This window comes from Esox lucius, chromosome 9 (assembly GCF_011004845.1).
Source record: "Esox lucius isolate fEsoLuc1 chromosome 9, fEsoLuc1.pri, whole genome shotgun sequence".
Classification (NCBI taxonomy): Eukaryota; Metazoa; Chordata; class Actinopteri; order Esociformes; family Esocidae; genus Esox; species Esox lucius.
In genome coordinates this window covers 16,573,638-16,595,298 of record NC_047577.1, presented here as the reverse complement: position 1 = coordinate 16,595,298, position 21,661 = coordinate 16,573,638, and the positions used below count along the sequence as shown (strand labels likewise).

General features: G+C 44.1%; 1 protein-coding gene and 1 long non-coding RNA gene across 2 annotated transcripts; both read left to right on the top strand.

Moving 5' to 3' along the window:
- Positions 1-1,688: 1,688 nt before the first annotated feature.
- cygb2 (cytoglobin 2) lies at positions 1,689-12,121 on the top strand. Its single transcript, XM_010889404.4, has 3 exons — positions 1,689-2,300; positions 6,962-7,193; positions 9,313-12,121. The coding sequence occupies exons 1-3, from the start codon at positions 1,717-1,719 to the stop codon at positions 9,475-9,477; spliced, it is 981 nt and encodes a 326-aa protein (XP_010887706.2). The 5' UTR covers positions 1,689-1,716; the 3' UTR covers positions 9,478-12,121.
- A 6,578-nt stretch (positions 12,122-18,699) lies between these two features.
- LOC105021623 lies at positions 18,700-20,894 on the top strand. Its single transcript, XR_004576120.1, has 3 exons — positions 18,700-18,772; positions 19,643-19,692; positions 20,033-20,894. It is a non-coding gene; the product is annotated as an uncharacterized LOC105021623 (long non-coding RNA).
- Positions 20,895-21,661: the final 767 nt, after the last annotated feature.

Below are 21,661 nucleotides of genomic sequence, written 5' to 3'. Positions count from 1 at the left end.
TGTATAGCCAGAAGCATAGGCGCCGATTTATGTTTTCCTCCGTGGGTGCTCATAGGCGCACGCCATTTATATATATATATATACACACACCTATATATACCTATATATACACACCTATATATAACTATGTATACACCTATATATACATATATAAACGCACTACGCACACCTATTCATTTACTTATTAATAAAGCCGTAAAGTAGATCTTTCAAAATTTACCACTTATCAGAAATACAGGATTGGAGATGAAAAGTTTAATTGACACGTAGGCCTAACCGCAATCAGTTCGTGGGAAATTAATGTTTTGCGCTATTATCTAAATATTGATTAAAAAAAACGACATATAGTTTCTGGGAGTTTCTCCCTAATTTCTGCTGCGAGTTTTTGATAGTGGCATTTTTTCATCTGAGAAAAGCTGTGATTGGTGGATAGGGAGCACCCGGAGCAGGCGACTGGTTATGTCGCTGTCACTAACATCGACATAACCAATCACAGTGTGACAGACGCTTCACATATCACCAACGGCAAGTTTAATTTTAAATGAATGTAGCCTACTGGCAGACTGGCGGTCTGGCACACGTGGGTGCTCGTGCTCGGTATTTTCGTGGGTGCTCGCTATTTTCCGTGGGTGCTCGAGCCCCTGAGCACCCACGGTATCGGCGCCTATGGCCAGAAGTTCACCAAATGTATCTCCCCTTTTTCTAGCCAGCAGTTCACTAAATGTCTCCCCCTTTTTTCTAGCCAGCAGTTCACCAAATGTCTCCCCCTTTTTTCTAGCCAGCAGGTCACCACGTCTCCCCCTTTTGTCTAGCCAGAAGTTCACCAAATGTCTCCCCCTTTTGTCTAGCCAGCAGTTCACCACGTCTCCACCTTTTGTCTAGCCAGCAGTTCACCAAATGTCTCCCCCTTTTGTCTAGCCAGCAGTTCACCACGTCTCCCCCTTTTGTCTAGCCAGAAGTTCACCAAATGTCTCCCCCTTTTGTCTAGCCAGCAGTTCACCACGTCTCCCCTGGCTGTGGCACGTCGCTGATCGAACGTCAAATGTGACATTTCCAATAACATCCCGTGCTGTTCCATACATTCATCACAGGTTAACCTGCTCTGTAGCAGGTTTCCTTCACTTTCTTCTGTTGGTCAGTCAGCCCTGTGCCAATCCAAGTGTCATTTCAAACCTGACCATCAAAGTCTGTTGGATTTACTTTTGAATGGTTTATTCTATTTCCCTAAATCATGCGTATGATGCAATTAAATCTGTGACGGGTTAATGCTCTATGAGAGACAGAATGTTATTCATTCAAGACCTTTGTTTCTTGACCTTCGTATTTATTTCCAGAGGCCTGCTAATGGTATCCTCTTTACCTGTCAAACAGTCAGGTGCATTGTCTTGCTAGACAGTCAGTGGAGTTTTTCTGCAAACTGTTTTCCTGCCCGTTTGTACGGGCCTACCCACGAGAACCCCGCTACACACAAACACACACAGACACACACATAAACACGCACGGACACGCACGTACACAGCGACTTCTTCGGCCTCCCACTTATCGGCGCTCCCCCCAGGGATGGAACCAGCAGCATCACCCCAGTGAAATCAGCGAGGAGTACGGGAGGGGGTAGTGCATGAATAATGTGTGCGTGCGCGTGTGTGTATGTGTCAGGGAAGGCGGGAAGGAGAGGAGTGTGAGAGGGAGGCGGGCGGGCAAAGCCAGAGATCCTAGATGCTCTCTGTTCTACCCCCCTCTCCCCCCACCCATCTCTCCACCCACTCTCTCCATCTCTCCACCCCCTCTTTCCCACTCCGTCTGTCATTCCATCAGGTCCTCACAGACACCGAAGTTCAGAGAGAAGACAGTTCCACTACCGGAGGAGGAAAAAAGACACATCGAAAGAGAGGAAGAGACAGGGTGATAGAAAAGAGAGTAGGTGCAAACACAGTAGGGTGCGCGTTTTGGAGGAGAGCGCAGGGCGAGAGGAGTGGTGCGGGTGGGGGGTGGGTTAGCGCACGAGGCTACTCCGTCTGTCTCCTACATCTCTCAGCCTCCGTCGCCGTGGGTTCACAGCTCTCCCTCTCCCTCCCCCCTTCCCTCGCTCCCTACCTCCCCCGTTCGCTGCTGGCGGGAGCCTCCGAGCTGCTGCGGCGGAGGTCGTCTCCGATGGAGCCGCCGAGGGACGTAGGAGGAGAGGCGATGGAGCGGCCGGAGCGGGCCGAGCCCCTGACCGACACTGAGCGGGAGATCATCCAGGACACCTGGGGACGCGTCTATGAGAACTGCGAGGAAGTGGGCGTGTCGGTCCTTATAAGGTACGTCGATTGGCGGAGAATGGTGCACCAGTCCTCGTAGTGTTTGGGGTTGGTGGTCCTCATCAGGTACATGGAACTCAGGGTCGCCATAGCGTTTGAGGTTGGTGGTCCTCATAACATGGAAATTGGGGTCCTCGTAGTGTTTGGGGTTGGTGGTCCTCATAACATGGAAATTGCGGTCCTCATTGTGTTTGGGGTTGGTGGTCCTCATAGGGTAACAGGAAATTGGGATCCTCATAGTGTTTGGGGTTGGTGATCACCATAAGATACATAGAAATTGGGGTCCTCATAGTGTTTGGGGTTGGTGATCACCATAAGATACATAGAAATTGGGGTCCTCATAGTGTTTGGGGTTGGTGATCACCATAAGATACATAGAAATTGGGGTCCTCACAGTGTTTCGGGTTGGTGGTCCTCATAAGGTACCTGGAAATGGTGGTCTGCATACTTTTGGGTCTAGGGCTCCTCATCTTCTTGGTGCTGGAGGTACTCTTTGTGCTGGGGTAGGTGGTCCTTGTAAGCTTTGTGGTGTTTCTTTGGGGGTGGGTTTATCGTTCTCATATAGAGCTAGAGGTCCAGGTCAAAGAATTTGTTGAGGACGGGGGCTATAATAAGGCATTAGTCCCATTTATTATAATTTATAAGTCTTTCTCATGTACAGCATGGTCTCAGTCATAGGGAAGTTGGGGACTAAACCATAGCGCAGGGTCAGGTCTTATGTGGCACATTTCCCAAAGTAACTCTGGATTAGACCGTCTGCTAAATGCAAAATGTAAATGTAAACCCACACATATTTCCCCTGGGGTTGTACCACATTGAAGGAGGTCTGTTTTCTATACATTTGTGCCTATTCTAGGGATCTTTCTGAAATCCCACAGCAAGCTCTGCAAAAGGCAAAGAGACGGCAAAGACTAGAGTAGGAGCACGCACTCAAGGTTCTGCACTCGATCACTGCCTTCCGTCCTCACTAGAAAGCAGTTTCTCGCGGGCACTCGTCCTTCTCCAGACTCCTTTTCTATGACACTATGACTGAGGTAGCTTTTTGCTAGAATTTGTCCTTAGCTGAGGTAATTCGCCGGGCCCGTGTCTGTCCAATTCATGCTTTAGTCAACATCGATTTAACATGTTCCTATACACTTCTGACATGTCTTCATTCTCAAATGTAGCCTAACCCACCAGTTAGGCAGGAACTGCACTGTGGCATCTGGCGAAGTGCTGTTGCTTTATTTACTGGGATTTAAATATTATGAGTTGTCTGTCACAAGTTCTTCACACCGTGGCTATGTATTAGGAAAGAATAGCCGCTTGACTGAGCGGGAATGTTTGACTCTTCCCACATTGTCTCAGTGCTTCATACGAAACGCCCGAGTGCTCGTTAAAACCCGACGTTGCGGCGTCGCTAAGGTGACTGGCGTAAATGGCACAGCAGTGATGTGCTCAGATTTTGGGTCGGAAAAAAGCCAAATCCTTAGGGAGAGCTCTGAGGGTAGAGTGTGTGGAGTTATCTGTGTGTGTGTGTGTGTGTGTGTGTGGCGCTCTTATCTGTGGTTTACAGCAACAAGCTTTGGCACTTCACTGCCTCTCTATCTTTGCTTCCCCGGCTTCCCTTCCAGTCTTTCTCTCATTTTCCACCACTGTTCCTTTTTTTTCTCTCAGTCTCTCTCATTGTCATTATTCATCACCCTCCCATTGTCTGTTCCAGGGGTATTCAAATCTTACCAGATGAGGTCCGGAGTACTGCTGTTTTTCTTTTGTCCCTGATAATTAATTGCACTTACCTGGTGTCCCAGATCTAAATCAGTTCTTGATTAGAGCGGGAAGAATTTAAAAAAGCTGTGAAATTGGTGTAAGGTGTCCAGATTTGAATTACAATATTCCATACGTCTTTGTATCTCTTCCTTTCCATCTCTCTCTGTCTGGTAACAAGATGGCTGTCCCTCCTGCAGTAACATGACAAGGATTGAATGCTCTGGTGGGTCTGATGATCTACCTCGAGGCAAAGCCTTCCATCTAAAACCATGTCGTTGGAGGAAAGGAGACATCACCACAGCTTTTATAGGGCCTGTCCCTGTTAACGAGCAGACAGACCAAGCAAGCAGGTCATTTGTGTGGATGGGTAACAGTCTAATAGTTATCCAGAAAGCACAATAAGGAATGGTCTTCCATAATAAAGTCAAAGTCTTCCACGGTTCGGTTGAGTTCAATAGTTCGCCATGTGAATGTTTAGCAATTTGCATGTCTGTCCTTCTGCATGGATGGTCAGAAAGAATAGACAGTGACAACAGCCTGGGCTAATGTCATCACCAATGCATACAAATGCAATTTCACCAATTAGAAGACCACCTACGGCCATTCGGAGTACTGTACATCTGGCAACTTCATGACATCGCAAAATATCAAGTTGTACAGTAGCATCTGACTGGATGCATCTGAAAACAGGCATGGAGCTCGGTGAGTAATTCTCCATAGTGATACATACTGAGGATTGACTGAAGAGATTATTCTTGATTTGATTTCATTAAGTGCCTTAATAGGCCATGAACAGAAATCATACCCTGTTTTTTACACGAAACAAACTCTTCAAGACTAATTTGACCATGATTTTACAAGCCACCCTTGGTCCTGCTTTGATTACTTTATTTAAATGCAGCGACAGGTTGGGGTATTCAGAATGATGGCGTCTTACATAAACACCCCAGACACTCAACTCTGCTCGTCTGGTTCTGGTACACATTGTTCGAACATTCTGTTGGCGTTTTGGATGAAAGGTTTTCACTGCACATCTTGTATTATAGAGATACAATCTGTAGAAAGACATCTGCCGGTATAAAAGTGGACATAGAATTGTTTGTGTATTTAACAACATATTACAAACCGCGCATTGGCACTGAATGTGTAACAACGTAGTTATTCATTTCTGAATTGCGAGAGAATGCACAAAGCATCTGGGAACACTCAGCTGTGAGGAACAACAACCTAGTCCCCCTTTTCCCTTTCAAAGGCAGAGTGGAGCAACGACAGCTGGAAAGGCTTGAGTTGTGGACAGCTACGGGCAAGCATAGCGTAGCATAACATGTCACAGGATCTGCAGGGATGTGGTGTATCTTAGAGAGACTGTCAGGGGCCATAACTTGTCAGTGCTGAATTACTAAACCTTGGCACCCAATCACACACACTCAAGTCAAAAAATACTCACACTGGTCAAAGTGGGTCATGGCTGAAACAAGATAAAACAAGATAAAAGAAACAAGATAAAAGTGTTTTTATTATTATTCTGTTTACTTATAAACTATTGACTACTTTTGCAAGAAGAATGAGTGCATGTTGAATAAGCTCAGCGTCTCACCGATACATCTGAGAAGTGCACCTTCTTGTGACCTTCTTGAGAAGACCTGATGTATTGGCAGATGTGACATCTACACCCTAGCCCTCAATCAAAACAAATAACTTTCTTCAGAATCATGGTCAATTCATTTTCCCTCAGCTTACACTTCTCTGGCTTATTGTGGAATGGACTTTATAGCTCTAAAAGAATTTGCTTTGTAAACACTGGACTGTGTTCAAACGGTTCAGTAGACATTGCATACATCAGTCACGGCTGCCTCAGTGACATCTAGTTATCCTTAGAGAGGTGGCTTCCTTTAAAACTTTAATTATTTTCCATTAGGGAAATGTGCCTTCTGCTAATGGACATATCTGACACTACAGACAAAAGGACTTGACAAAGCACCAAGGACTTTCAAGGCTGGCACGCTTACTGGTGTCTACTCTTACAGAGTTACATTTTGAAAGCTGCCATAAAGGACACTATGCTTTCCACCTCTTGTCGATACCTAATATGTAAGATGTGCGTGCTATTCTGATCATAATCAATACCAATCCGTAGTGGGCTGGAGTGTTTATAATCCCATGGGTCAACTCTATGAACATAGTGAACACATGACAATAGAATATACAAAAACAAAATAAAAGCTACATTACGACACTACAGGGTATTGAAGAAAGCTAATGGCAGCTTGGAAAAAAGAGCATTTCGATGTGTTTATTTAAGGCCTTTAGAAAGAGAAAACTCTTGGTTACACGAATGGCAGACAAAATGCTTCCCGATTTCCTCTAATTATTCTCAAAGAAACGAAATGCTCTTAACAATTCCCGCCTCATCAGAGCCACTTCATCATTCCCATCTGCCAATCAACCTGTGTTGCTGTGTTGGTTGTGCCTTGAGTAGATTCTAAGAGGCTCCCAGTAGCTAGAAAAATCATGAGAAGTGAGTTTCACGTGCAGAATGCAAGCACTTCAGATGTTAGCTCAAGTAAACCCAATCACCTAGGTGCAGTTGATGTTTTGTTAAGAGGCTGATTACAACTCAGGGCATATTATCATTATTCCCTCTGTGAAACATTTGGAATAAGAATGTTTCAGAGTGAATGAGAATGTCATCCACATATGATAGACTTTTACCATGTTGGCTCTATACCAACTGTAACGGACCCTTTGTCCCCCAGTTTCTTGGACCTCTTCTGACATTCAACATCTGACCTCTGTGTGTATTTCCAAATGATGAGGACACAAACGTTCTTACCAGAGGCATGGATTAACGGCATCCCTAGAAGTTCCAGGAAAATCAGAGAGTGAACAATTACTTCTCTTCCACCCTCCAGGTTCTTTGTGAACTTCCCTTCAGCCAAGCAGTACTTCAGCCAATTCCAGCACATGGAAGACCCAGAGGAAATGGAGCGCAGTGCCCAGCTGAAACAACACGCCCGCCGGGTAATGGGTGCCATCAACACGGTGGTGGAGAACCTCCATGACCCAGAGAAGGTTTCCTCTGTTTTGGCTCTGGTGGGCAAGGCCCACGCTGTCAAACACAAGGTGGAGCCGATGTACTTCAAGGTGAGGGGGTGGCTTGGTTCTGTAGTATTTTAACATCCCTCTGAAAGATGTTGTGTGGAGAACCGAAGTATAATTTCTCTGTTTTAAGTTGACACAGGATGGAAAAACTTTGGCCGCTCTTGTTGGATGAGTCTGATCTTGGTGGATGAGGCTGGTCTTGTTGGATGAAGCCAATCTTTCACACACCTTAAACGCAATAGAAACTTGTAGGGAGCAGTGGATTTAAGGTCCCAGTAAACATCTGCTCTATTACCAATGCAGGGAATCAATTTCAGTGATTTTTCTAGACTGGTTGAAAAGATGTACCAGTGTACATAGAGCGGTGTTGTTCACAAATGACAAAATCTTTCTCGTTGTATTCACCTTTCAATGCAAAAGATCTTGTGTATCAGGTCGCAAATGAAGTAGACATCCATTTTACCGACACCGGCGTTGTCACGTCTGGCACAGAACCAATAGCAATGTATCTTCATTCAGTTTCCCCCAAAATCCAAGAGACAGGCTGAAATGTATTACATTTTTAGAGAGTTATGGCAAGCATGCAAAATATACTGAGTCCTTTCCTCACAGTTTCACAAATTTTCCATCAGATTTAGCTATTATTAGCGAGATTGACCCAAGTTGTTAGAGCTGTGGCTCTTTCCGCCTAACAACCTCAGAAACAGCATCCCCTGGCCAGCAGAGCCTACTTGTACATGTAATTAGTTTGTGCTAATTTAAAAAAAACGAGTTCAGTATATTCCTTTGTCTTTCTGACTAGATGACTAATTACTGACAGTGTACAGCTCTGATTTAGGGAAAATGCTACTTACAGTTATGTCACGTTTGGCTCTGCACAGGGATTGCTGTTTTCTGACAGTTGATACGTGCAATTGTTTGTGACACTGAAGTGTTTAATATTAATGAGGATTAAGTACATGGATGTGATTGGCTGAAATGTCCTGGAGGCAGAAAATAGGGTCATCACTCGGTCAAGTTTACCAGACTTTAAAATGCTTTTTCTACGTCTTAAAACTCATCGTTGCACAAGCATCCACAACTACACTCCAAAGTGAAATCATGAGATGCTGTTAAAGTAGCATTCTTAGAAGCACCAGGCATGTTGTCAATACAATATTTACATGAACCTACCTAAAGAAAATGTTGCACACCATGCAGCTTTCCACGTTAATTAAGTCCCTCCATGCACTCACCAAAAAATTGTTAACAGATCCCCACAAACGTTTTACTATTAGCCTACTACTGCTACTAGGGATGGGTGCTTCGTGAACAAACAACTCTTTGTGGTCAGCTCTTTTTGATGAATGTTGGGAACCGAATTGCACTGTTGAAAGGAGTCGTTCATTTGGCTCCTTCATTTCTTTATTCTTTATACCAAAACAAAGATTATGTGCTGGTAAGATAAAGATGTATTGAGTAAAGATTGTATATACTCACTGCAGATTAAAAAAATAGTGGGAAGACTGTGGCCTTGTGTTCCACATGCATTTTTCCAGAAGGGTAATGACAGCAAAATAAAAACAGCCGGCGAACTAATAATTAGGACAGGTAAGATGTTACATATTTCAACGTGTATTTCACCGTCAAATACAAGCCTAGGCTACATTCTACACCTTTAAATTGGGGATTTGCATATTTTGGGGTTATTTTAAGCATTTTAAACAAAGAGCTATTCAAGAGCCGACCCTTTTTGGTGATCTGAGCCAGAATAGCTGTCTCACCCAAAAAAAACTTGGAATGCCCTAGCTGTTGCTCCAGGCACGCTCCTTTTAAGTTTGCTGTGAAGCAGGTTCAGGTGCAGTAATGAGGTGTTTTTCGGTTCGTGCACACACATGCCAGGTGTAGCTCCAACCTCCTATCAGCTCAGCTGATCATCAAACACAAAAAAACACCCAGACACGGTAGTAACTTTTCAAGCCAATTGTAAAAGTTTTTGTTCAGTGATTGTTTTTTTTTTTTCAATCTTTTTGGTCAGTTATCGCCTTGTCCACTGTAGTTATCACCTTGGTCAGTTTGGGTTAGTTATCGCCTTGTCAAATGAAAAAAACGCTTTTTTCCCCACTGTTCTTGTAGACAACATTGACACTGCTGTGCTTTACTCCCCCTCCCCCTCTCTTAGATTCTGAGTGGTGTAATGCTCGAGGTGTTGTCGGAGGACTTCCCAGAATACTTCACGGCGGATGTACAAATGGTGTGGACCAAACTGATGGGGTTGGTGTACTGGCATGTGACAGGCGCCTATACAGAGGTTGGCTGGGTGCAGCTTTCCAGCTCAGCGGTGTGAAGGGTGAATGCGGGCGGTGTCTACAGTATTTCTTAGATATACACAGAGTCAGAAAAGGGGACGTTCGGTCTCTATATCACCCCTGCCCAAGGAAAAGTAAGGCCACAAAGATGGCGGAAAGTGATTCCTAGTGTTGAGGCTATTCATAGAATATCTTAGTGTTCAACTGTAGCCGTGGGAGTCTTTCCGTTCTCCCTACTGACACGTTATATGTACGTTACCCTATAACCCTGAGCTATTGTCTGTATACTGTACAGTAAGTGAGCGTGTCTATTCTATCATGCCCTCATTTCAGACTCATTGTAGTCTCGTAAATCCTCCATGTTTTCGAGGGAGCTAAGGGCTCCATTAGAGAGATTTGCGGCTCAATGAAAGTATGCCTCTTTGGATTCCCGAAACACACGGTACATACTTTCCATGCCCATCTTGTGCACTAGAAAAACACATAGTTCATTATGTTTTGGGGGTGATAAAACAGTGGCAAAGAGGATGCCATCTCCTCATTATATGAATGCGGGTGCGCGTACGAACACCCATTTTCTAACACTTACAGGCCAGTGATTTGGCTTACATTTCCTGAACCCATCGGAGAGATATGTATTCAACTCTCTTAAGGGTTTAAGAAAATGACTGGAGGTCCGTAAAAACACAACAGATCCTTTCAAGTAGCATCAGTATACATTTGACCACTGACGTAAAAAGAAAGATAACACAACTAAGAAGCCTAGATTCTTTGACACACTTCAATGTCAGGGTGGCATGCAGACTAGATGCCACAACTTCTTCCTGAATTGGAGCACTGTTCCCAACTTCTTCCTGAATTGAATTTGAAAAATATTTCAGTACATTTCAATCTAATCTTCATTGTGTCATGTTTTTAAGTAACTCTGATCCTTGGATTTATCATTTATCATTAATAAGGAAGTAATAGGGCTGCTTTCATACTCTTCTGGTCATTTATTAAATATCTCCCTGGTATCCACTTCTTTCTTCTAACCAAAAGCTTAGAAAAAATGTCACAATCTCCTTTGCTACTTGGCTAACAATATTAGTCTTCACTTTTCCTTTGCGGTTTCATTATGCGATGGCAGTGCCGTTACAGCTTCAAGGTAATGTCAGATGAATGACCAACACAGGAAATCAATACGACCAATCTACTCTGCCAGATCATTTTTTTTGTAGATTAAAGGAAATGATGTGATATGCACTACTGTAAACGTTGTCTATGATTATTTATCTCTCCTCATACGTCTACAGTACAATACACATACCAGTCTCTCACACTTGGAAAAACAATCGACATCAGCAACATATCTTCAGCGCAACCCCTTTAGAGGTCAGCCTACTCAGTTCCTGTGAGTAGCTGTTGATGGAGTATTTCAGTATTTAAGCCCTGAAAGGTTGTTTATTAAACACTGCCACCCACAATTTACAAAATGGCTACGTACTGTTTTTTCCTCTCCTCAGCTGTGAGGTTGTTCCCTTTATCTGCTGAGTTTTTCTCCCCTGACCGATGTTTCCATTAGTTTGCTTTCCCCACCTGATGATAAATAACGGCACAGTCGCCCAAGCACCTACACACTCGAATGCACGCGTACCCATTTCACATAAACCACAACACACAAACATCATAACACACACAAACATTGTAACACACTTTGAGCATAGGTAGACATAAGAAACTACACCTAGGACTTGTTGTCAATTGTGCTTGTTTGTTTGTTTAAAGCTTGGACTTTATATTTTTCTATATATATAAAATGGTTATCTGTCTATGTAGCTGTGTATATGAATACTGTGTACGCCTTTCATTGTATATGGGAGACCTGAATCATTGTTAATTTGTAGAATTTGACGTTGTCAGTTTCTCAGAGATCGATCTGTATTCAAAACATGATATAACAACTTTCACCTGATCTGCGAAAAATACAAATAAATTGCTATAGGGATCATTTCAAAAAGAAGAGGTGTGACTTTGTCTCGAATACAAGGAGTGACATACTACAATTTATACCATATATGTAACAACAGAATCACAACTAAACAACTGAATGTTTGTTGTGTTTGTGTTTGACTGAATGTTAGACATGTTCACTCAGTCAGTCACACCTCTGACAGTGTTCCACAGGCTGGTAGGACCTCATTTAGCCTTCACAGCCCTGCACAAAGGGGATTGTTACAATCAATCCTAACACTTTAACCATGAACTAGCTACTTTTGTTCTCGACTTCTCAACTTCAGCATTACTAACTTACATCAAAAGTATATCCACCCACATTGGTAATAAACCTATATAAACATACATATGTTTTGGTGAACAGCTAACGGGTCGATGCCAGCACAAAAAAAAAAAATGCTTTTTTTGCCTCAAAAGTGTTTGTTTGTCATTGTAATCTGCAGTCTATCGCAGGGTCTTGCTTCTTCGTGTGAGGGTTAGGCACCAAATTGAGCATGTGCACAGTGAGTGACATTGTTGTGGCCTGTTCTACCATCCCCGGTCTCCCCTACATTTGGTTGACTTGGGAGTGGGGGTGGTTTTGTGCAGTTTTAGCATGTTTGCACAGCCTACTAAAGACTTGTATCATTGCAGACCTTGTGAAATTAACTAACAAAGACTATCAATAAAGTGATAAATACCAACACTTGTCTTGGGATGTCTGGGCTGTCTCTTTAATGTGTGGCATATATCTGACAATAATTTCTACTCAGCTCTCAGTCTGAGACTGCTTGGTATTGAAACCCATTGCGTATGTGTTAGGGTTAACCAAGCCAGCAATCAAGCTAGTTCACGTTTATTTCAGTGCTGAAGACTAAAGCAACACACAGACCTCTTTCCTACAGGTGTACAGTACAGATGCACTGGGTTTGTGAGTCCCTCTTATTAACTTTGCTAATTCAATAATGAGATGTAAATGTCGCTCATCAATGATTAACGAGTGGGCCTGCTCGCTGGTCGACGGCGCTCCGAGCCATGTTGTTTATCAAAAGTCACCAGCAGGAGTTCCAAACGGTGAAGAAGACATTCCTTTTTTAAATCCACGCAGTTATTTATTCAGATTCTTGCCAATACATCCGCTAGTGTTGCATAATCGGATGCCTCTCCAACTTCGTTTTATTTTACATTTATGCAAATAAGACAATTACTTTCAGCTTCCAGTGTTCTGTAGTGTCCCGGAAACTTCCGGATATTAGTTTAACTGAATGATAAAGGTTGGTATATCTCCAGTGACTCTTATCTGAAGAGGACCAAATCCAGTGCCATCTAGCAATGTGTCTGCTCCTCTGTGTGCTGTTTTACATGGCTGACTGGAGGGGCACATTTCACCATGGCATCCTGATTCTTGTCACCAAGCTTGTCATTCAAGCCAGCACTGGTGACAGTCCGGGACTCCTTTGGACAGGCTCGTATGTTGATGAGACAGACACACACACACACACACACATATCAATATTCCTGGAAGTCCAGGTTAGGTGAGAAGGGCACACACAGTTTCACTTGCTTTAACACAGTCACAGACTCACACACACATAGACACACACAGTCACAGACTCACACACACACCCGCAAGCTCTCAAACAGAGACACTCACAGTCACAGACACACACACACATAGACACACACAGTCACAGACTCAAACACACATAGACACACACAGTCACAGACACACACACACAAGCTCTCAAACAGAGACACTCACAGGCAGACAGGCACAAACACACACATAGACACACACAGTCACAGACACACACCCGCAAGCTCTCAAACAGAGACACTCACAGGCAGGCAGGCACAAACACACACATAGACACACACAGTCACAGACACACACACACAAGCTCTCAAACAGAGACACTCACAGGCAGGCAGGCACAAACACACACATAGACACACACAGTCACAGACACACACACACAAGCTCTCAAACAGAGACACTCACAGGCAGGCAGGCACAAACACACACATAGACACACACAGTCACAGACACACACACACAAGCTCTCAAACAGAGACACTCACAGGCAGGCAGGCACAAACACACACATAGACACACACAGTCACAGACACACACCCGCAAGCTCTCAAACAGAGACACTCACAGGCAGGCAGGCACAAACACACACATAGACACACACAGTCACAGACACACACACACAAGCTCTCAAACAGAGACACTCACAGGCAGGCAGGCACAAACACACACATAGACACACACAGTCACAGACACACACACACAAGCTCTCAAACAGAGACACTCACAGGCAGGCAGGCACAAACACACACATAGACACACACAGTCACAGACACACACACACAAGCTCTCAAACAGAGACACTCACAGGCAGGAAGGCACACACACACATGCACAGACAAATACACACACACACACACACACACAGGCACGTTTGCCTACATATCTGACTCAGCAGATGCAAGGATGTTGAGATTAGACAGCCTATTCATAGTGTCAGAGACAGGAGAACAGCACGTCCATAATGCCTGACCTTTGTGGCTCTGTAACCTTCTCACAGTATAACAGGTCAATACATAACACAACCTAGAGGCCCTTGGCCAAACCCAGAGCATCACACAGGCCCTCAGTGGTTAACTGGTTAACGATCATGGCCAACTAACCCCTGTAACCAGCCCAGGTGGTTTCTACGACTTGGTAAAATGAAGGGCAAACACAGGTCATGAGGAGGGCGGGGCACTTGGCCAGCACGCTCTGGGATTTGAGGGGGTTGGTCATCACACATGGTGGCCTTGCCTTAATGAGCCCTAAAGACCTCATGCGGCAGCTTAGGTGCCTGTGAGCTCAATGGAGGTACGAAACTCATGCATTCCCTCCGGCGTATAAGGATTCCGGCTTTATTCCTAGTTGAGTGAGCAGTGAGATAAGAACTCAGATAGTATTGGGCGTGCTTAGGAAGACATATCTCAACGTAGATAATACTGAGACAGCTTGGGGGATTTTGTGATGAAGCAGGACTTTAATCACGAATTGGATTTCACGAAATTGGGGAGACAAATGAGATTTAGAAGTTTATAAAAAAAAAGATTATGAATAAGTAAATGACCAAGTCAGAAGGCAATATCGTTATGTACTTACAATGTGGCAAGATGTTAAGGCCCTGCAATTAATATGTTTTAAGCAGTTCACAATAACAACCTTGAAATTCAAAGAATTTCGAGAAGCATTGCATGGGCAAGGTACCATAAACATGGGGGCAGTTGTCCTTATAATAAAAAACTAAAAAAAAAATCCCTAAACCAGAGATGAGATGCTCAGACATAACTTCTACAATTTACATTCCTGGCAGTGTTCCTGCAGATCCAACACCATCCACGCTTCAGAGCGTTCCTGACAGGCCGTGAGGAGACTGTGCCTGCTTACATGGGGAATTCAATATCTCATCTCGAGACTGAATGCCATGAGATGGCCATGTTCAGATGCCTGGGACACTTTCTCATTCTCTTCACTCTAACAGGACAGGGAATTGGCATCCATTGAAGTGTGGGATCGTGATGGGACATTATGCTATTTTGCCATGGTTCTGGTACTGAAAAGGGTTTCTGTGAGAGGCTTCTGTAAGGCATGTCATGTGTCATTGATTGCCTGTGATTCTATATTGGTTGTTTGACAAGAAGACGATCCATCTGAGAAAGGTAAATTTTTCGCCCAGAAATTATTGATTCTGTTAAGTGCAAGACCAAATAAGACACAGCACAACAGGCATCCATTTTAAATTAGAGATGAATTAAAATGTGCGTACACATCACCAGGTGCCTCACGCGTCTTGTCTAATCCACACTGCCTAATCCAGACAGGTCTCTGCAGGCATCTGAAAGAGACGCATGGGCTTCATACTGGAAAAAGCTAACAGGCTAACAAGCTAGCACTCAGGCTAAACACAGGCTAACCGTTGGACCTAGCCGGCCTGCTGGGCGCGTGGGCCAGTTTGACCATGTGCACCACAATACTGATCATCTCTACCCTGTCGGTCGTCCTGCGCAGACGCTTCAACAACCGAGTCAAGCCGTGAGTAAAGCCTAGCCACCGATAACACTGTTGTTGTGCTGAAGTCTGAAGGCTCTGGTGGTTGTGTTGGCTATGATGGAAATAGTCTGTTTTGCCAGCTCTTTGGAAGACAGGTCAAATCACTCTCCTAATGATACTGGGTTGTTGACCGCTCTGCTTTCTCTTGTGTGATGAGTGTAGTATGGAGTATTGCTCTAGAAACTCCCCGGGCCTAAAGGATCTTGCTGTCACTGTGTTACCTTATTGTTACTGTCAGAACCTAAGACAACAAGTAAATTATCAAGAGAAAATAGGTAGTTAAGTAGTGTGAATTGATTCAAGGTTCTTTTCTGCTGCAAAGCCGGTGTCAGTGAGACAATATTAAATATTAATTCTAAACATACAACTCAAGTTCATTGGTAGCATGTGGTCATGCAACTCAAGTTCATCTGGAAAAATAATTGCAGTACTGTATATTTTATTTTTTTCATTTTTGTCGTCAAACTGGCTTATCCAGAGCAACCTATATAATTGACTGTATAAATGTAGTACCTCCAGCACTTAATGTATTTAGTTACAGTGGGAGGGGAGGAATGAATCACCTCGTTCACGTCTCATCAGATAGACACACCATATGCAAGGCAATGTCTCATTCACTGCCCTGGGGTTTATGGATTTGACCTTTAGATCAGTGGAAGAGTGCCTCCTACTGGCCCTTCAACACTACTTCCAGCAGCACTTGGCTTCCCATCCATATTCTAGCCCTGTATAGCTTCCGAGGCGAGCCAGCAGTGCTATTCCGAGTGTGGTCATACTACAACATTCCAACTGGAGCACTGATTATCTCTTCATTGCAAGCTGATGGAAGAAGGACACCTTAGTATGGGAGTTAATGTGTTGATGTATAGTGTGTGGAGCCTTGGGTGGGGATGGTTTGGATGTTAGACAAATCCCAGCTTGTATCTGCTGTGCCTACCGGTCAGTGGAGAGTATGAGCTCAGTTAAAGTTGAGCTATAAGATTGATCACCAAAGATGTTACCTCCTGTGTCGTTTTGCTCCATTATGATAAATTTACCGTCAAACCCTTTAAATCCATCCCAGAAATACCCGTTAAGAATATCTTTGCGCCCATTCTACATTTGTCGATCTCCGACAACACAGAAAAACAGATTTGAGAGTAAACATATGGAAGGCCACGTATAAAAACTAGAATGAAGGTCTAAATGGGAGTAAAAAACTGCCAAAGATACGATTGAACTGGTATGGTCCCTTCCCATACCATACATCTTTGTGACCGACATGAGCATTGCGTTGTATCAGCAAGTTGACTGGGTGGGATACAGTCTGTGTTTCATTGGCTCTGATTGTCATAGTCGTAGATTGGCCTGACACGCTGTTCATTTCTGAGAGCATTGTTGCTTGTGAGTTGAGTAGAAGGCCATCATACTGACAAAGACAGACCACCAGACAAATAACAGCTACCAGACCAGACACTCGATAACTTACTATGTAGAGAATTTCCTCATCAGCACACTGGTCGACATTAACATGGTTGAGTTAGGCAGCAGTGGTTTGAGTATATCATATACTGACACCTAGCAGCACGAATCCTCTGTCTACCCCTGGAGCAAATTACATAAGTTTCTTTGTAAACTTGACCAGTCATAAAATCTCTGGTGGCTCATGTCCATCACGCATATACACACAGACACACATGCATGCATACAGTACACATTCACACACAAATGTCAAGCACAGCCCTACTCCTCGACAGATATGCTGGGAAATAGAGAAGGTCCCCTTTTTGTTCAACCAGCTGAAATGAAACCCCCTCACAAAAATTTAAAACCACCAAGAAGTCATGTCCTAAGAGTCATCTGTCTTTCTCCTTCTGGCCAGATGTCACTAAGGTACTAGTGATAGCCCACGCCAAATAGTAAGAAGTCAACATACTGACACTTACAATCCCCACAGGTATTCAGCTGTCACACTCTACTGTGCTAATACGATCTGTCCACCCACCTCTCCATCTCCTCTTTCCCCTCCTTACTCCTCCTTCCATCGGTGCAGCCATCCAGATGAGCTGGGGGAGAAAGAGATGGCCTGTGTGCAGAGAGACCTGCAACCCATGCAGGAGTGAGGTTCCCCCACACCGCCAGGCATCCGCTCCAGGTACCGCACCATAGCAAATGTATTACAGATTGACTACACTGCGTGGAGCGGCCTCAGAGCTTATAACGCCTGAAGTCCCGTTCTGCCACTCCGAGTGTCCAACTGCTTTTTGCGAGTAAACAATCCCGTTTGTTATGTCTGGTATAAAGCCATTCAAAGAGAGGTCTGACTGATGCCTGTGGGAGTTGTTGCCATTAAAGCCTGAGATCAAAGTAGATATAGTTAAAGAGGTCAAGCTCTCTGGAGTAAATTCCCTTTGGTTTCAGTCCAGCAAATCTGGCAAATAAGCCACTGTCCTAAATGTATCTGACTTTGTGTCTTTGTGTTTCCATGGCAATACAAGCAAAGGTATCTTGATCGTAGGCATCAATAACCAGACCATCAAATTTTAGGCTTAGTTCTGGCCAGTGCCACAGGCTCCGGGGATTGGATTCACAAGTCTTCACGAGTCTAAAGAGGAGTGCTGCTACAGGATCTGTTTTGCCCATTAGATCAAAATGAATGAAATTACACAATCTGGACCTGATCCATATAGGTCAGATAAGATTCAGCTAACCTGCTACAGTATGTAGTTGCAGATGTACATAGTATTTGAATGCAGCTAATAGCAAAAATGATTTGATTCAAAGCGCAATGTTTTAGGGAAGGGATTGTAGGCTTATATGAAGAGTTATGTTTAATGGTTTGTAGTTGAAGGTGTTTAAACATTTAAAGCAGTAGCAACTGCAAACAATGTCGATGACCTGATTAAAATTAGCACCTTTCGGGTTGCTGTACATTTGTGCCATTCTCTTTCCCTTCTTCCCAAACTCTTGTCCCTCACTTCGTTTCTGACTTAAGTAACCTATTGTCCTACTTCACGTGATGAAAAAACATGGCTGGAAAATTGCACCCACGTCTGGTACATGCCGTCAGGCTATGTAGTCCCAGGTGGTAGCGCAATAATCCAAGGCTTTCTTGGCTGACACGTTTTGTTTTGTACACGGTGTACATATAAAAGCATCAGTCCGCTGGTTTAAACGCTCCTGTTTTCAGACCTCCAGGCGGCCCAGACCAGTGCACACGTGGAGAGGGCGACCAGGCTGAATGGAAAGAAACAACACAGGTGAGAGCACAACTCCACCATAGTCTTGTACAGGCCTGAATCGACATCAGTGATGGCGTTATATTCTGCAGATTGTTTATAATGCATAGATGAATAGGCGTATAGTGTTCGCCATGAACTGAATATTTATTGCCAGTCCACTATATAAAATATTTGAGCTTCAAGTGCAGTAGCGGTTCTATAACTGATGGAGAAATTATTTGAGGAAACACAAGGAACGGTAGAAAAATCGGATCCATGCAGAAAGAGACGCAGTAGAGAAGCCAGATCCATGCACCCCGCCAAGGCTTGGTTCTACCTTGCGGCTTATCAGTATATCAACTCGAGGTATAACAATTACAAAAAAAACGATGTCATTCACCTGAGAGAAAGGTCAGTTTGTGGCATTACCAAACGCCAGCGGACTGGACTCAGACGGAAGTCTCATGCCAGGACCAAAAAACGACAGGCTGGCTAGAGCTCGCCTGCCAGAACACTGGAGAGATGTGAGGGAGTGGGGCATAGAGCAAAGACAGAGCCATAATGTAAGAAAGACTTTGCTCTCCGTGTTATGGTCTGTGTGTTGTGATAATGGCTGCATATGTTGATCTCTACATTGAGTCAGGAGACTTCCGGGTCATAAGGACCAAGGGTACGCAGATACTGAGGAGAAATTGAGCGTGAAGATAAATGTTTGATGGCAAAGGGGAGGAGGAAAACTGCTCTCCTTGCAAAACTAGGTCTAGTGTGATAAATGTGACATAAAGCTATTCTGCTTTGCAACTTTTCTATCTGAATGATTAATGTCCTGACGTGTCAGCTGCTTTTCATCCCCTTTTCTGTCTGATCTCTTGCTCTCCTTTTCTTTCCATCTCAACCCCTCTCTCACAGATGTGAGTCCTACATGAGAGAACATCCTCAGTTCAATGGCAAGGCAACTGGTGAGTTGGCCCAAGCCTCTGTGTGCTTTTGGGATTTGGTCCATCTGAAGGCATCTGTTTTGTTTAAACCTCCATTCTGGAACATTCTGGAAGCTTCCAAGGATAACTTTGTATTTAGGGATTCTTGTAGTACTGATCATGTCAGCTGAAAGACGCTGAACCAGGTGCTGACAAATAAATAACTGTACAGCCTGTAATTGGTTACTATTTGTACAACTACATTTCCAAGATCATAGTATTGCTTTCAACCTGTCACCCCTTTGCTGGAGAGACAGTGTAGCATCTCTGTTAGCTAGACAGTATACCAACTGACAGACTCCCTCTCTCCTCCTACTCTCAGTATGCTTACCTGGAGAAATATCCTGGGCCTGAGCCTGGGCACAACCCAATCCACTCTCTCCCGTTGAAGGCTGATGTCCCTCTCAGCATCCCCAGACTGGAGAACTGTGGGATGGAACGTATTGCTCCGCATTTTACTGATGGGATAGATCCGCTTAAGATGTACCCCTTTCTTTCAAAGTTGTTGCTGAGGAGGGACGATGATCATCGGCTTAAATCATGAGACACCGAAGCTCAGGATAAGACATTTCCAATGTTATCTTACTCTACACTGGTTTGGGGTATCCATTTAAACAAAGCGGAACAAAAGCAGGGCAAACGTTTCCAAGCGCCTTGTTCTTGATGATAATTTGTTATTTCATGCAAAGACACGGTTGTCCTCAAAGTTACAATCTGATTAGGTCAAACAGAGTTACATATTCTTCTGTGGTCCAAAAGGCTAGAAACTAATTATTCCCTTATTCAACCGTATGGCTCCACCCCCGTAAAACAGTGATTTGTCTGATCTACTCTGATGTAAATTTGTGTGAACATTCAAGCTGAGAATCTGCAAATACCCATTTCATCAATCTGTCCACCAAAGGTCACATTTTGTAATAATGTCCACTAACATTAACGTGCTGATCACTTGACTTCACTTAAGGATCCACCTGATTGATTCTGATGGGGGACACTGAGGAGGGAAATGGGACTGTGCGGTTGGTAGTTGAATGATTTCTTGGAAACAGATATGATTTGGCCTCTATATATAGTCTGAACAGGCTGAGCAGCGCAACCTGGACTGGGTCAGCTGGTTTCACAATCCCCAAATGAGAGCCGCGTTGCCATGCTTCCTGGCTGATTAAATAAATTACTGAATCCTTGCTGTTGTTGCTGCTGTTGTTTCTCTGCTGTTGTCTTGGGGATTTAGTTGGCTTGTTTGTTTTTGTCCGTAGGGTATTGCAATGACCTTTTTACGGGAAAGAACTGAGAACATTCACAGGTGTTATCGGAACTGGAGCCGTATAAGATCCACCATATAAAATAAATACAATAATCGTGGCCGCTCTGTAATTCTCCGGTAAACTGGCAGTACCAAAGGCCAAACCCCAGTCATACATGGCCGCAGCCAAAATAATAGGGACAATATGTACACAGCACATGAGCTCCCTGCCAATCGCACACTCTAAATCCGCCTCTGTAATCAGGGGGAAGTGGAACGTGCATATCGGGCACTTGAGTTTGGTCTCTACCTCAGTGCCGGCCCAATGCTCTATCCTTGCTCAAATTACAATGCCTGGCTCTGTTGTGCAGCGGAGGGGAGGGGGGGGGAGGCCCTGAGGGTAATGAGCATAAAGCCTTCCTACACTCCTGTCTCTGGTTGGCAGACCTGGAGATCTAATTTAATGACCAGCACCAAGGACAGGGCCGCGGTACTCCAATAAACCTTGATAGAGAGCGAGCAGGGACGGAGCAATAGAACCTAATAGCCCCCGAACAACAACGCTGTGTGAGCCGGCGCTGGAGCCCATAGGTGACCACTCATGTCTTATCAGCCTAATAATTGCTCTGCTCTAATCCCAAACATGGATAAACACAGAGACGGAGCGAGATAGAGAGGCAGAGAGAATGAGAGAAAATGAAAATAAAC